Below are 14,742 nucleotides of genomic sequence, written 5' to 3'. Positions count from 1 at the left end.
TAAGCCCCCCCTCTCTTTTTAGCCCCCCCTTCCAAACTAAAGAATCACATGTACTGATTAAAGGTGATTTATTAAAGTCTTGATACAGTAGTTCACTAACATAATCGTAAATTATACTTGAGAGACTAACAAAGGTGAATCAAATAATAAAAATGCTATGTACATCACTACAGATTATGTGAGACGGTCAATAGTAATGCTTCCGTTTAATCCTGAGTTACAATCATATTACATCCTGACAGCGTACAGCTTACTGTGTTTCAACTAAATCAATAAGCCCCCCCTCTCAATTAAGCCCCCTCTCTCCAATAAGCTCCACTACTGCGATGTGGTTTGGGATAATTTACCAAAAACATCAGCTGACAGACTCCAAAAAATGCAAAATCGCGCAGGCCGAATTATAACTAAGAGTAATTATGAAACTAGGTCGCGCGACATTTTAATGTCTCTAGGATGGGAAAATCTTCAAAACAGGCGGAAGAAACATAAAGCCATAATAATGTACAAGACTTTGAATGCTCTTGCACCTCAAAGTTTAAGAGACCGCTTCGAGTATCAAACTACAAAATATAATTTGCGGAAGGGAGAAAAGTGTTTAAAATTATCGAAACCAAACACTGAGTACCTCAAACGTGCGTTCTCCTATGAAGGTGCAAAAGCATGGAACTCTTCGCCTTCAGATATTAAGTCAGCTAGAAGTATAAGGGAATTTAAAAGAAAGCTTTCTTCTGTTGGACTCTCATAAACTTTTTTAGCTGTCTAAATTGTACTCCTATTTAACTCGACATTCTTGTAAAGCAATTTTTATATTGATAGAATTTTTTTTCGAGTATAAATAAAGTATCACTCACTCACTCACTCACTCACTCACTCACTCCCTCAAACATGCCTGAAATAAATGAGCCCCTGGGGGGCTAAATAGAGGATTTACGGTAGTCAAAAATAGTGAAGAATAATGAAAAGTAATTATTTATAAAAGTTATGTGACAGGATCTTGAAATGGGTACCCAATCCCAGTGTTTATGGACAGCCATTTGGCAGAATTCCAGTCCTAGTGGTGATCCTTGGGGCAATCCAATGTTAGCCTGATTCTATTTCAATTTCTGCTCATGTAGATTAGATCCGTTCCTTTGGCAACTAATATAGACAAATCTTAGTTTTTATTTATCTTAAAATATTATCTTGAATGAGGGACTTAAACCTGAAAATTCAAAATAGATGGCACAAAGTGGAAAAATCCCTTGGAGAAAAAAGACTTTTTCATATTTTGTATTTACCAGTTTCATCCTCACTTTCAGAATAATTTTAAATGTGGTATATAAATAACTATTCCTTATCATTTTTGAATCTGTAAAATTTCCATTGAATTTTTAAAAAAACATACAGAGAGTTGTTTTTTGTTTTTTTTTTTACAATTTTTATTTAGGTTTTCACTTAAAAAATGACAGATTGAAATCCCATTATCTATTCTTCAAAGAAAAATTGATAGAGTTTGTACATCTTTTCATAAATAGCACCCAATCTCTCCTAAAACCACTAAATATATAATCACTACCACATTTCTAAAGTTCGTAAAAGTTACACTCATGATCAAGACGACTCAATCAATCCACACAGTCCAAAGACCAGTGTTTCCATTCCTGGTTTTAGCCATAGACGACATTGTAGATGCAGTAGATGAAACTTCCAACATCAACGAGGGTCCTCACTTTGTGATACAAAGCCCATCCATTGATGGTATCTCTGATTTCTCTCTCGGGTAACTTCTTTGAGACCACTGAGTACTTATCTTTGACTGGCGTGACGTAGTTCGGGATGAGAAAGACGAAGGAGTACGGTGCATTGAAGAAAAGAGCTCCTGCTACAATCAAGTAAGGAAGGCCTTTGCTTGGATTTAAAATGTAGCAAGCGATTCCACTACCCATTGGAAAGATAGAGCCAACTGCCATGAAGCGAGCAGCACGGTTGAAGCTATCGAGGAATTGCGTATGTAAAGACTCGGTATCTTCGATTGCCATACGAGCTGGGTGTTCAATAAGCGTGATGTAAAGAGCGCTTCCAGCTAAAATACCTGAAAATGCAGCTTGGCAGAACTTGAGAGCTTCGAATGCTGAATCGGCGTTCATTTTCAGAGATTTCAAGATATGTATATATATATATATATATATATGATATAAAGCGATTTATACTAACTTCACGGTTATGGCGTCCTACATGTAAATGCGGCTTGGGACAAAGTATTATGCAAGCGATCGAGCACTCCCTTAGTATAATATCATTGTTTCATTGTTTACACGATTATCAAAGATCATTGGTGGATCACTTACCGAAAAGGCTTGTCTTATTGTCAACTAAAATTTAATTAACTAACAAAGGGTCCGTAGGCGACATTAGGACCCTACGTTGTACCTATTTTCATTAAGTCACTGTTATAAGACTACGAAAATGTGGGGAAAATTTTTTGAAAAAATCTCGAAACAAAAAATTAATGTTTGGGCTCCCTTTGTAATGCTTGTCCCAATGGAGACTGACTGACAGGCAAACTACGATCCAAAATTGCTCAATTTACATTGAAAAAATACAGCAAAGGTGCATTGTTTGTTTGTTGTTTTTTTTTTTTTGTTTTTTTTTTTTTTTTTGTTTTTTTAATTTTTTTTCTTGAAATTTTGGTCAAATTCCATCTTAGGGAAATAATACTGGGCTCCCTGGGTGATCACTTCCACCGAGGGCCTGGATACCAATAAACTCTGATGATAAAAAAACCCTCGATAATGGATTTGATGCAGATGGATTACGAATCATAGAAAAATTACATTGACTGTTGTTTATTTAGACGAAATAGTTATTGAAAATTTTCAATTTATCGAAAGAAAAAATTTGGTTTTAAGGCTTTATTTTTGACCAGGCGTTCCTAGTAAGGAATAAGGAACCCTTAATTTTTCTTCCATCTCGGGTCCCCCCAATCAACGTGACCCACGTGTGACTCGTTCTCTTTCGCCGGCCATCTTGAACGAACCAAAAAAATGGTTAGTACCTCTGAAATAATAGCAAAATACTCTAAAACTAGCCTCCTGATAACCACGAAAATAGCTTGAACTCAAAGAATAATAACTAATATATCACCCAGGCATATTTTATTCCAGAATATTCTATTCGAGGGCTATAAAAATTGATGTTCAGTAAGCAATTCTTGTGAGGGAAATTCATCCTTGCGAAAGCCTATTCAAACTCCTTCACAAATTTTACATATTTAGACTTTTTTGCTACCAAAATAAACCTTTCCTACCTTAAAATGTCATAGAGAAATCAATAGTTTATATCTTAGTTAAAAAACTAGGATAAGTTCAAGCTAAAATATAGTGTGATTTGCTCTACAAAATTGAATATCGGTTCAACCAATAACTTAAAAAAATATTTAAAATTCATTGTTCTTTTTACCATTTGTTTTAAAGGAATGAAAAATAATAAATTACCTTAAGCAATATTTTTGGATAAACTTTGTTTCATACAAAATATTGTCCTTTTGCATTCACTTCTGTTAATAATACTTTAACTATTACGTATTGTACATGTATATAGGTGCTAAAAGATATTTAAATGTGAATATTATTTATAATTGTTTCATAGGCAGCGCGCCCTGTCATAACAGTCTTTAATGAAAATGGAGAGAAGGGTGGACAGACCACACTCCCAGCGGTATTCAAAGCTCCAATCCGCCCAGACGTAGTGTCATTTGTACACTCAAACATGTCCAAGAACAAGCGTCAGCCCTATGCCGTCAACAAGCTGGCGGGTCATCAGACATCAGCGGAGTCTTGGGGTACTGGTCGTGCCGTGGCTAGGATCCCACGTGTGAGGGGTGGTGGTACACATCGCTCTGGTCAGGGTGCTTTTGGCAATGTATCCTCGTATACTCGTTTTTAGTCAGAAAATAATGCTTCTTTGAATGAATATAGTGAAATCTTGGGTGGGGTGCAGCTCTATCGATGGTTTTCAACCATTCCCAAGAAAATCAAATAACAAAAGACATAGCAGGCATGTTGGAGGATATAACCGAAGAATTCATTGACAATTCTTTTGTTAAAGTCCTCCAACATGGCCGACATGAAAACCATCAATAGAATGTTTCTTAAGTTATTTAGATACTTTTGTACTTAAAAATGAATCCTAAGATAGAAAACTAGATTAAAACAGAAGTTATTTATTCTCTCTTACCCTTCCTAAACCATTGGGATGAAATCTTTGTTCCACTTGGATTTTGAATTTTTTGTCTTATAACATCACTATGTATACAAATACAGACCACAGAAATATGGACATGCTACCACCATTACTCAAATTGTTAATAGCACTGAAATAATGATTGATCATATTTTGAATTTAGGTCAACTTGTGACAATTTCTAGAGTGTTAATTGACCTCTACATGAGGTCTCTGAATGGTTATGTGAGTTAACTGAAATTTAAATCGTGACCGATCGACCAACTGGCAGTGCTAAAGTTAAGTGCTTTCGGTAACATTTGTTTTCTCCTTAACCTGGTGTAACAGATGTGTCGTGGAGGACGTATGTTTGCACCTACCAAAACCTGGCGCAGATGGCACCGCAAAATCAATGTCAACCAGCGCCGTTTTGCTATGTGCTCTGCTCTCGCAGCCTCTGCACTCCCTGCTCTGATCATGTCTCGTGGACATCGTATTGAGAACATTGAAGAGGTTCCCCTTGTTGTGGCAGATTCTATCGAGTCTGTTACAAAGACAAGTGCTGCATTGAAACTTCTCAAGGCTATTAATGCCTACAATGATGTAGAAAAATGCAAAGAATCGAAAAAAGTCCGTGCCGGCAAGGTATTTTTTTAACCTTACTTACTTCTGTAGTTTAACTCTACAACAGCCGTATAAAACTACTACCACTTCTTCGACCCCTCATTTCATAAATCCTATTGCTAATTTCTCACAGGGTAAGCTACGTAATCGTCGAACTGTAATGCGCAAGGGACCACTGATCATTTATAACCAAGACCAAGGCATTCGTCAAGCATTTAGAAATCTTCCAGGAGTTGATCTTCTTCAAGTTGACAGACTAAACCTACTCAAACTTTGTCCTGGTGGTCACCTTGGAAGGTATCTTTTTCCTTTTAAAGTTTGAACTTTATTTCACCAATAATGCTATATAAAAATAATATAAAAATTAATGGCATTTAAGAGTGGCTTTTCTAAACAGTTGCTCGTCATCCTCTCAATTCTAATTTACTTCTTTAGCGCAAGCTGTCACATGGCGTAAAAATGTTTTGACTTGTGTTACAGTCACCAAAACGTTCGGACATTGTTCTCGAATTTCCGTGCAAATGTACTTACTTTAAATGAACTATTTGCTTGGTTTAGTAAGTTCTCTAAATACAAGTAACTTATCATTTTTCTAGCTTGATTGAAGCTTTTCTTACTGCTTTTAAGAGAGCTAACTAAAGAAATCTACCTAAATTTTCTCCTTAAAATCAGTGAATTTGTATGGAAATCCAAAAACAATTTCCGAACTTTTTGGTGACTGTAACACAATCCAAGCTAGTGCCGAAAAGGTGAATTGTATTGGATTGTGTTACAGCCACTGAACAGTTCAGACATCGTTCTCAGATCTCAGTACAGATGTACTGGCTTTCAAACAAATTATTTACTTGATTTGTTTAGTTAGCTTGCTAAATACACGCAAATTATCATTCTTATGACTGGATTTAAGTTTTTTTTAAATAGATAAACAAGAAATTACATTCTCCAATGTTTTGTTTGATCACTCGTTTGTATAAAATGTTGACAAAAGTCTTTCACTATCTTGATGTTTTTAGGTTCATTATCTGGTCTCAAGGTGCTTTTGAAAAGTTAGATGGACTTTACGGAACATGGAAAAAGCAGTCTTCAGAAAAGAATAGCTACAAGTAAGTTTTTGATGCAAATTCTTTGATTGCACATTACCGCCGTTTGCATTACTACACAGCCACCCCAGACACAAATCTCGTCATGTAGTTTGCAATAGACTGCCGTCAATCAAACACCTCATTCTACTTCATGGATGTAGTCTCTTTGCAATCGCTTTTGGAACTTTCCTTGTGATATCTGGCTGAGAAAGTTTGATAGAAAAGCCAACTTACTGATCCAAACGTGTATAAATGGCGTCAACATGAATGATTGATGGTAGTCTATTGCAAACTACAAGACATGGTTTGTGTCTGGGGTGGCTGTGTAGTAATACAAACGACGGTAAGTCATGGCAGTCTCTCAGGGGAGCGTTGGTGCCATTTAAATAAAAGATTACTCATTAGCATCCATCTTTAACGGTACCATAATGGCTGCCATATTTTTGTGTTTTGACTCTCTTGGGAATGCTTGCAATGCATCAAATTGTCAAAAAAAAACTTCATCTCATTTTTGATACATTTTTGAACATATCGTGATTGTTTTTTTATGGTTTATTTCAGTCTTCCACGTCCAATGATGACCAATTCTGACCTCAATCGACTCATCAACAGTGACGAGGTTCAGTCTGTTGTTCGTCCCACCAAGTAAGTAATACTTCAGCATTTTTTGTTGCATCACTAAAACTAATTATCATTTTATTGATGCAAATCATAGCATTTCTGATTTACAGATTGAAGCAGAATTAACCTATTTCACTTTGACATCACAGCTTGTTTATAAGGGGGGCAGAATGATGAAGAACCATAAGAATTTGGACTAGTTTAACTCTGCATCTGAATATGATAGCTCTGATATGTTTGGTTTTCAAACATGTTATAAACTGGTGTTTATAGTTTTTTGACATCTCATATTTATTTTCTAATTCCTAAAAAATGCACTTTTTTTGCAGTTTTCTTTGTGTTGTTGCTGTTTTGTCCCCCTCCCACAACTTGATTCTTAGCATTAAAACAAAAACAAAATTTTTATGTGACTTCATGGTGAAATAAGGCAATTTATTGTGTTACGTTTTGCAGAGGGGGAAAATAAGATAACAGGGAAAACCTTTGCATCCAGGGAGACCCAACATTGAAACTCTACTCACTTGCAATCCTAGTCAAGGAATCAAACCCTGAAACCGTTTCAGAGGGAATTACACTACCCCTTAATCAACCCGAGTACTGTCTACTTATGATACTCTACATTAGGGATGAGGGGAAAATAATTGTCATCTCACGGTACCCAATTTAGGGGGAGGGGTGGTGTTACCCGGTACCGTCCACCTCTGGAAGTGAAATCTTAGATTTTGTCTCCAAATATCTCCAAAACTAAAAGCCAATTCACAGAAATGAATAGACTGTCTGTCTTCATGTATGCTAAAAAACATATTTGCGTATAGAAATTCCCACTTCAGACACCCAGTATCGAGCATTTGAACAGGTCTCCGAGGGGGGAGGGGGTATATACCAGTACCCCCCACCTTAATTCATAAAATTGGGTCCCTATTTTGGACCATTGTTTTGACCTTGCCCCTTAATTGTTCTCTCATTCCAAACCAGACCCAGGGGCCGACGTGCACCACTCAAGAAGAATCCTCTGAAGAACCTGGGAGTGATGCTCAGACTCAATCCTCATGCCAAGAGCACCAAGAGAGCCGAGATATTGACTGTGGAGCGCAGGAAGGCTGCTAAAGCAGCTCTGCTGGCTAAGAAGAGAGGCACCAAGTGAATAAATATTACAGGGCTTCTAATACATTGCAATTAAAGATGTATCAATAATATCTTCTGTTGTGAGATTTATGAAGGAGGGGTGGGGACAAAACAACAAGCATCCCATACTTATTTTTCAGCATGACAATTCTCTCTTTTCCAAACATCAGTTTACTGATCTCACACACACCTATTTCAAAAAGTCATTCCAGCTATTCTCCTATTGCTTTTCACCTGTCACCTATTGTATTAAGCAATTACAACATTTTTTGAAATAGTTGTTTAGACTCCTTGCATGTGACGCCAAAGCATCTCAATCTGTGGGACAAAACAAAAGAATTCCAATCTCCTGAGAATTGGAACCTATTGTTTTGTCACCCAGATTGAGCTGCCTATGACTACTGCAAGGGGTCTTTACAGTAGCACTCAACCAAGGATGCAAGGTAGTTTCACACCTTTACAGCCTTCACTGAATGCTTTGTGTTTGACCAGGCAATAAGTGGATGTTTGGCAAGTGAGGAATAATAACACAGTTTGAAATTATTCCCAAAAGAATGATATCAAATGGTGTTAGGGAGGGAAATGATTGGACCAAAGGGATCCCATTCGGTATTTTCAGGATTGAAATTACAGTAAATACATGTTTCCGATTTTTCCCAAAAGGATGAAAAATGACTGCCATGTTTGGTGATAAAACAAGTGAGACCGATGACAAATCTTTTGTAAGTATCATCCAACATGGTGGCTATAATGTCGTGCGAAAACTAGCAAGGTTGCCATACTCTGTTTTTGAGAGTAGAGTACATACCGTATATCCGTGAAAAAGTTAAAGTTGTACAAATTAGTTTCAAAGTTTCGTAGGTCTACAGTCTACTGGGGTTTACTGAACTTACTAATTTGTGCAATTTCTTACAAAGGTTTTTCTTGTATATATGGTATGCACTCTGCTGTAACTCTACTTATCATTGTGCTAAGCATAGTTCAAAATTTGGAATTTTGACTTCACTTAGTCAGATGATTGATGAAATGGGTTTATAAAACAGCACGAAAGAAAACTAACATAACCCGGAAAAAAACTAGTTTACCACAAGAAATTAATGATTAATGTTAGATATGAAAGAAGCCTTAGCAAGCTACACAAAATCAAAATTTATGTTCACACAAGATGAGAGAAAAAGTCGAGATTTAGTCGTACAAATGAAATATTCAGAAGTTCTTATTTGGTGACAGCATCGCGATACTTGGCTTTCAAATTCGTCCTTTTAATTGCAATGTCCAAACTTGGCTCTTCAAAGTCCTCAAAGTAGAATTACAGTGTTGATCTTGTATAAAATCCCATTCATAAGCTTAATTTTTGTTTTTCGACAAAAACTTCGATAATGTTATTGCCAGTTCAATGTCAAAAACAGTCCTACACTCCACCATTCCATTCCGTGCCCGTGAAGAAGAAATCTACTGCCAGTGTTTCTACATCGACTCCATGGTCTGCCAAGCTTTTTCTTCGGTTTCGGATCGAATTAAAATACTGTGCTGCGAAATCCATTAAATTTTCTGGTTGTTCCTTCAAAACCAAGAGTACAAATCCTTCCAACAGATCAGCCAATCCAGGCGGAATATCCCTTTGCACATGATCCATATTCTCTTGTTATTTTAACGACTTTCTTGGGAAGGTGTGAAAATTTTCAGTTAAAAAAGTACGTTGCTTTTGAGCGTTGTACGCGTATCATTTTTACTGCGTGTCAGCGAGATTGCGTCAGCGCGCGCGCGCGTAATTCGAAAATATAAGTTTGAATTGGAGCGCGCGCGGGAAACCACGACCCTTGAGACGCGCGCGGTGCGGGAAATGAAGTGTGACATGGCGGCAGTACCCTCACCTCTTGGGTCTTGATTTCGATCCTGGATTTGACATCACGTGAGTAGAGTTTGTTCTCTCCCTTGTTTCAAGGGGTTCTCTCCCACTTTCCTCGGCTCTTCAAGACCTAACGCGCTAAATTCCAATTCCATCTGTGAGTTAGCTGTGCCCTGGCTAATTATTAGAACAACGTACTTAGCTAAATGCTGTTCTTCAGGTTTCGATGAAATTTGAAGGCTTATCAAAAAAGAAAAAGAAAAAAAAGCGCATTCAAAAAAATTCAAATGTCATGAAAATGTCCAATGCGATTAGAATAAACTGCGTGGGCTTCCTGTGTTACCATTTTTTGAATTCCCACTCGTATCTCATGTTGCCAGAGTTATTCGATACCTCCAAAGAATCTGAAACTTTATCCGTTGATGACCTCGCAAGAATATTCGTCTTTATTCACGCTACTGCGATATACACACGACGCAGGAAGGTCGATCTTCCGACCAACTTTAAATCATGAAACGACTTATTCTAACGCTGATTTGTATCGCAACTACTATTTCAATCGGTAAGTTCACATAACTGAATAATTTTCGTTCAAAAACTATTAGTATCATAAGTGATCTGCCAGTTCAAGTCACTCGTGTTTACATGTTGAGACGCAATATATTTTAACCTTTTTTTTTTTTCTTTGTATTTAAAGTTAGGCTTATAATTAATTGATTCCTACAACAAGATTCGTATCCGCAAATGTTCTTTTGAATCCCACGATTATTTGCTAATTCTAATTTATTTCCTGAGACTTGATTAAAACGTTAGTCGTTTATGTCAGTCTCCCATACAGCCTCTTTAATATTAGTGTCGTCACGACACTAATACTTCGTTCACATTACATCATCTGGTGGACTTAAATTAACGAAAGACTTCTCATTGGATCCTTCTGTACCAGTCCACCAGGATGGCCACCATGTCTTTGTCTATTGACCCGCTTGGGAATGGTTGAAAATTCTCAGGAGATTGGAATTCGTTTGTTTTGTCCCCCAGATCGAGCTGCTTTGGTGTCACACAATGTGTGACAAATATGTTGACAATGCTTAAAGGTTCCAAAGAGTTATATATATTGATATACCTTGTACTTTCTAACGGAATTAAATAGTTCTAACTTTTAAATCTTAACGCTAAGTATGCGAAATACGTGACGTGGGGCAAGAATCAAGGGAAGGAATTGCGTGCAGTTTAAAAACGAGGTGGGCCGACATACAATTTGAACTTCTTGATCAAAAGGGGACAGAAAAGAGCATACTTTATATCCGTTAAAAAATGTTGTGATATATTGCACAAATTTGGGCAAATTAATATACCTCAGTAGACCGTAGACCTAGAATACTTTACACTAAGGCTGCGTTAATGATATATGGCAGAGGGGGGAGCAGGTGAAATTGAGAGGGGATCGGGAAAATGTTGGTAGGAAAAAGGAGGGGATGGGCAAATTTTAATCAGAAAAATGGGGGGATGCACAAGTTTTGGAAGAAGGTACAAGCCTTGCTTTGGGGGGATCGTATTTTTTTGCATGACTTTAATGGGGGGGGGGGGGGGTGTTAAGAATTATTCTGGACATTTCAATTTTTCACCTCCCCTCCCTCCCTCCCTTCTGCCATACATTATGAACGCAGCCTAATTTGTACGATTTTGTTAGTTAACTTTTTCACGGATGTATGGTATACACTTTACTGTACATTAGTGGTTGGTCATTTTCAATTGTTTCTGCTTGGAAACTATTATATTTTTACGTGTTTATATTTTATTTTATTTTCCTCGACATTAGTGACTGGTCTCAAGTGCTATGACTGTGAAAGTAGCATATCGTATGCTGATTGCGATAGTAAGCGTCAAGAACTAACATGTGATGCCTCGAAAGGTCAAGATAGATGCATTAAGGTCGATGTGAGCTTCACGGTGAGTCATCATCCCTCTCTCCTCTCCCTAATAATAATTGAAATTTTACATCTTCGCGCGTAAATTTTTATGCTTGTTTAAGAGTCATTATCATTATTATAATCATCATAATCATAACCACCATCATGTATCAACACCATAGTCATCGTTATTAGTATCAGCATCATTGTTATCATGTATTCTCATCATCATTATCAATCATCATGCATCACCATCAGTATCACGTAATATCATGCAAGATCTTCATCATCCTCATCATGTATTATCACCATAGTCATCGTTATCAGCATCATCGAGATCATGTATCATCATTACGGCATCATCATTATTATCATCATCTATCATTATCATTTATCATCATCATCATGTATCATTCCCACGCATCATCATCATTTATCATCATCATGTATCATGTATCATCATCATGTATCATCATCATGTATCATCACCATTTATCTTCATCATCATGTATCATCATCATCATGTATCATCATCATCATGTATCATCATCATGTGTCATCATCATGTATCATCATCATCATGTATCATCATCATGTATCATCATCATGTATCATCATCATGTATCATCATATCATGTATCATCATCATGTATCATCATCATGTATCATCATCATGTATCATCATGTATCATCATCATGTATCATCATCATATCATCATCGTGTATCATCATTATGTATCATCATCATGTATCATCATCATCATCATGCATCTCATCATGTATCATCATCATGTATCATCATCATGTATCATCATCATGTATCATCATCATGTATCATCATCATGTTTCATCATGTATCATCATCATGTATCATCATTATGTATCATCATCATGTATCATCATCATCATGCATCTCATCATGCATCTCATCATGTATCATCATCATGCATCATCATCATGTATCATCATCATCTATCATTATCATGTATTTTCATCATCATCTATCATCATCAATATCATCATGATTGTAATCATCGTCATACCGCTTTACATTTGATATACGTACAACGCGCTGTTTTAATGCCAAATAGACTTCTTTGACCTGGACACCTGAATATGGATACATTTCAATCAAAGAAGCACGGGTGGCGTGCACTGCTAATGCGTCGCCTATCACCAATGCGGCCAGAGTTCAAGTCCTGCCGGTCTCTGTGTCGTATGTGATTAGAGTTGTTTGTTGGTTCTCTGCTGCGTGCTAATGCGCCGCCTCTCACCAATGCGGCCCGGCTTCGAGTCCTGCCGGTCTCTGTGTCGTATGTGAGTAGAGTTGTTTGTTGGTTCTCTGCTGTGCTAATGCGCCGCCCCTCACCAATGCGGCCCGGATTGGAGTCCTGCCGTTCTCTGTGTCGTATGTGATTAGAGTTGTTTGTTGGTTCTCTGCTGTGTAGTATGTGAGTAGAGTTGTTTGTTAGTTCTCTGCCGTGTAGTATGTGAGTAGAGTTGTTTGTTAGTTCTCTCCTGTGTAGTATGTGAGTAGAGTTGTTTGTTGGTTCTCTCCTGTGCTTCAAGGGTTTTTCCTCCGGGTTCTCCGATTTTCCTCCCTCCCATTCCTCCTCTAAATTCTAATTTGATCTATCGGCTGCCTTATCAATTGGGCTGCAAAACCTGTTGTTTAGCATTACGCCGTCCTCCCAGGAGTGGTAAATACATTAGAAAGAATCTTATTTACAAGAGAATGACCAGTTGTCCGAGATGCTCCCTTTTTGTCTCTCTCTCTTATGTGCAAGTGCTAAAGTTTCTACCCTCCCCTAAGTTTTTTTTTAGTCTTTAATATTATTGATTTTTTTTTTTCTTTTATAGCTTCACAGCCAAGATAACAAGAATTTCAAAAGGGGCTGTGTTAAGAAAGAAGAATGCTCCGAAAGCGTCAATCCCATGTGCAAAACAGCTGCCTATGGAACAAGTAAAGATTGCAACCCCCTCTGCTGCAGTACTGACCTATGTAATGCGGGCTCAAATTTGGAGGTCAGCGTTGTCATTCTAGTGTCATGCGTCTTGGGAATTTTAACTTTATTCTAATGGCATTCTGGATCGTAGAGCCCGCGTTTTTTTTGGGTTTCAATCAAGAAATGAGGCGGCGAATCCTAGGACCAAAACCATGCAACTCTTTCCTGTCACGATCTTGTTTATCTACTTTTGGCGGGTTTACATTTTGATCACGAAGACACTCGTTCTTAACCAATCTTCCTTTTGCCTTATTTGGTGATTATCCAGAATTCTTTTCGATCTTAGCCTCATCAATTTCAACAAGACAATCATTCTGTAGTTTAAAAAGTCGAAAATAATTGTTTTTTTGTTAGTTTTTTTATATGGACGGCAGCCTTTACTGTATTGTTAGAGTAATACTATACTCATTATCCTTCTTTCTACTCGAAAACAATAAAAAATAACCTCAAATATACCGTTAAACAATAATCAATTTATCTTGAAAATAATAATTTACTTCGTTGCCTAGCGACTAAAAGATTTCTCAAAGCAAAACTTTTAATTAAGTTTTCAAAGAAAAGAAAACCACGAGAGCGTTAAGTGAACACGACGGACAACTCGAGTAATTCACTGTTCTGAAAAAAACTCCTTTAAAACTTTATTCCATTAACAAGCTGGTAAGTATTAATATTAGTGCTTTTTATATTAGTATTTATTGAAGTTTACCTCTCGTTAAATAGTTGTTGATTCTGAGTATTTTTAATGATAAATTGTTTGTGTTTTTCAATTCATGGAATTAGTTTAGAATCAACAAATTAATGAGTTAAAATCATCTTGACACTATCGCCAAAAATCTTTATTAATCTATAAAACAAATAAAGTACATTTAAGTGGACCTATTTCAGAAAGTTGTCGAACTAAATATTATTGTTTACGTACGTGGTAAATAATCCAATTACCGTGTCGAACTTCAAGGCAAAGGAATCTGATTATAATTTACCCACGACGACTCGAGCAATGCAATTCACTATGCAAAGCTAAGTAAACTGAGAAGAAAAGTAGTTAATAGTGTTCTGTATTTATACCAAGAGGGATGTATTGGCTACGATCTGATAGGTAAAAATGTGGGTTTAGCTTGGTTTGGGCTTTTAATAAGACTCGTTATAACTTGCGTACTACGCGTACGATGACACGAGCTGCAATTCACAATGCACTGAAGTCAAGACTGAAAAGTATTCTGTACAAAAGAGAGATAGTGTGTGTTGACTGCAATAGGTAAAACTGACATGTTGCTTTAGCCTTCTTTGGCATTCTTCTTCATTCTTCTTCTTCTGAAGGCGTGCGC

The 14,742-nt window shown here is 37.0% G+C and overlaps 3 protein-coding genes across 3 annotated transcripts; 2 read left to right on the top strand and 1 right to left on the bottom strand.

Annotated features, from left to right (window-relative positions):
• Window positions 1–51: 51 nt before the first annotated feature.
• LOC116300908 (uncharacterized) lies at window positions 52–2,262 on the bottom strand. The gene has a single exon (XM_031709878.2). It carries the CDS (start codon window positions 2,124–2,126, stop codon window positions 1,647–1,649), a length of 480 nt encoding a protein of 159 aa, XP_031565738.1. The 5' UTR covers window positions 2,127–2,262; the 3' UTR covers window positions 52–1,646.
• Window positions 2,263–2,947: 685 nt separating this feature from the next.
• Window positions 2,948–7,723, top strand: LOC116300912 (large ribosomal subunit protein uL4). The gene is made up of 7 exons (XM_031709881.1): window positions 2,948–3,026; window positions 3,628–3,900; window positions 4,549–4,845; window positions 4,958–5,121; window positions 5,838–5,927; window positions 6,468–6,551; window positions 7,503–7,723. Exons 1-7 carry the CDS (start codon window positions 3,024–3,026, stop codon window positions 7,669–7,671), a joined length of 1,080 nt encoding a protein of 359 aa, XP_031565741.1. The 5' UTR covers window positions 2,948–3,023; the 3' UTR covers window positions 7,672–7,723.
• A 2,179-nt stretch (window positions 7,724–9,902) lies between these two features.
• Window positions 9,903–14,458, top strand: LOC116300916 (uncharacterized). Its single transcript, XM_031709886.2, has 3 exons — window positions 9,903–10,063; window positions 11,321–11,451; window positions 13,272–14,458. Exons 1-3 carry the CDS (start codon window positions 10,012–10,014, stop codon window positions 13,488–13,490), a joined length of 402 nt encoding a protein of 133 aa, XP_031565746.1. The 5' UTR covers window positions 9,903–10,011; the 3' UTR covers window positions 13,491–14,458.
• Window positions 14,459–14,742: the final 284 nt, after the last annotated feature.

This window comes from Actinia tenebrosa, unplaced genomic scaffold (assembly GCF_029948245.1).
Source record: "Actinia tenebrosa isolate PJP-AT-01 unplaced genomic scaffold, QUT_ActTen_1.0 PGA_scaffold11__36_contigs__length_13525064, whole genome shotgun sequence".
Lineage (NCBI taxonomy): Eukaryota > Metazoa > Cnidaria > Anthozoa > Actiniaria > Actiniidae > Actinia > Actinia tenebrosa.
The sequence above is the reverse complement of the archived record's forward strand: the minus strand, read 5'-3'. Positions and strand labels throughout refer to the sequence as shown.

Excerpts from the sequence above, each read along its gene's own strand:
- LOC116300916 (XM_031709886.2), top strand. The coding sequence starts at position 10,012 with ATGAAACGACTTATTCTAACGCTGATTTGTATCGCAACTACTATTTCA. Across the intron at positions 10,064-11,320 it reads CGCAACTACTATTTCAATCG|TGACTGGTCTCAAGTGCTAT; the intron begins GTAAGTTCACAT and ends CCTCGACATTAG. Across the intron at positions 11,452-13,271 it reads AGGTCGATGTGAGCTTCACG|CTTCACAGCCAAGATAACAA; the intron begins GTGAGTCATCAT and ends TTTCTTTTATAG.
- LOC116300908 (XM_031709878.2), bottom strand. The coding sequence starts at position 2,126 with ATGAACGCCGATTCAGCATTCGAAGCTCTCAAGTTCTGCCAAGCTGCA.
- LOC116300912 (XM_031709881.1), top strand. Across the intron at positions 4,846-4,957 it reads AAAAAGTCCGTGCCGGCAAG|GGTAAGCTACGTAATCGTCG; the intron begins GTATTTTTTTAA and ends AATTTCTCACAG. Across the intron at positions 5,122-5,837 it reads CCTGGTGGTCACCTTGGAAG|GTTCATTATCTGGTCTCAAG; the intron begins GTATCTTTTTCC and ends TGATGTTTTTAG.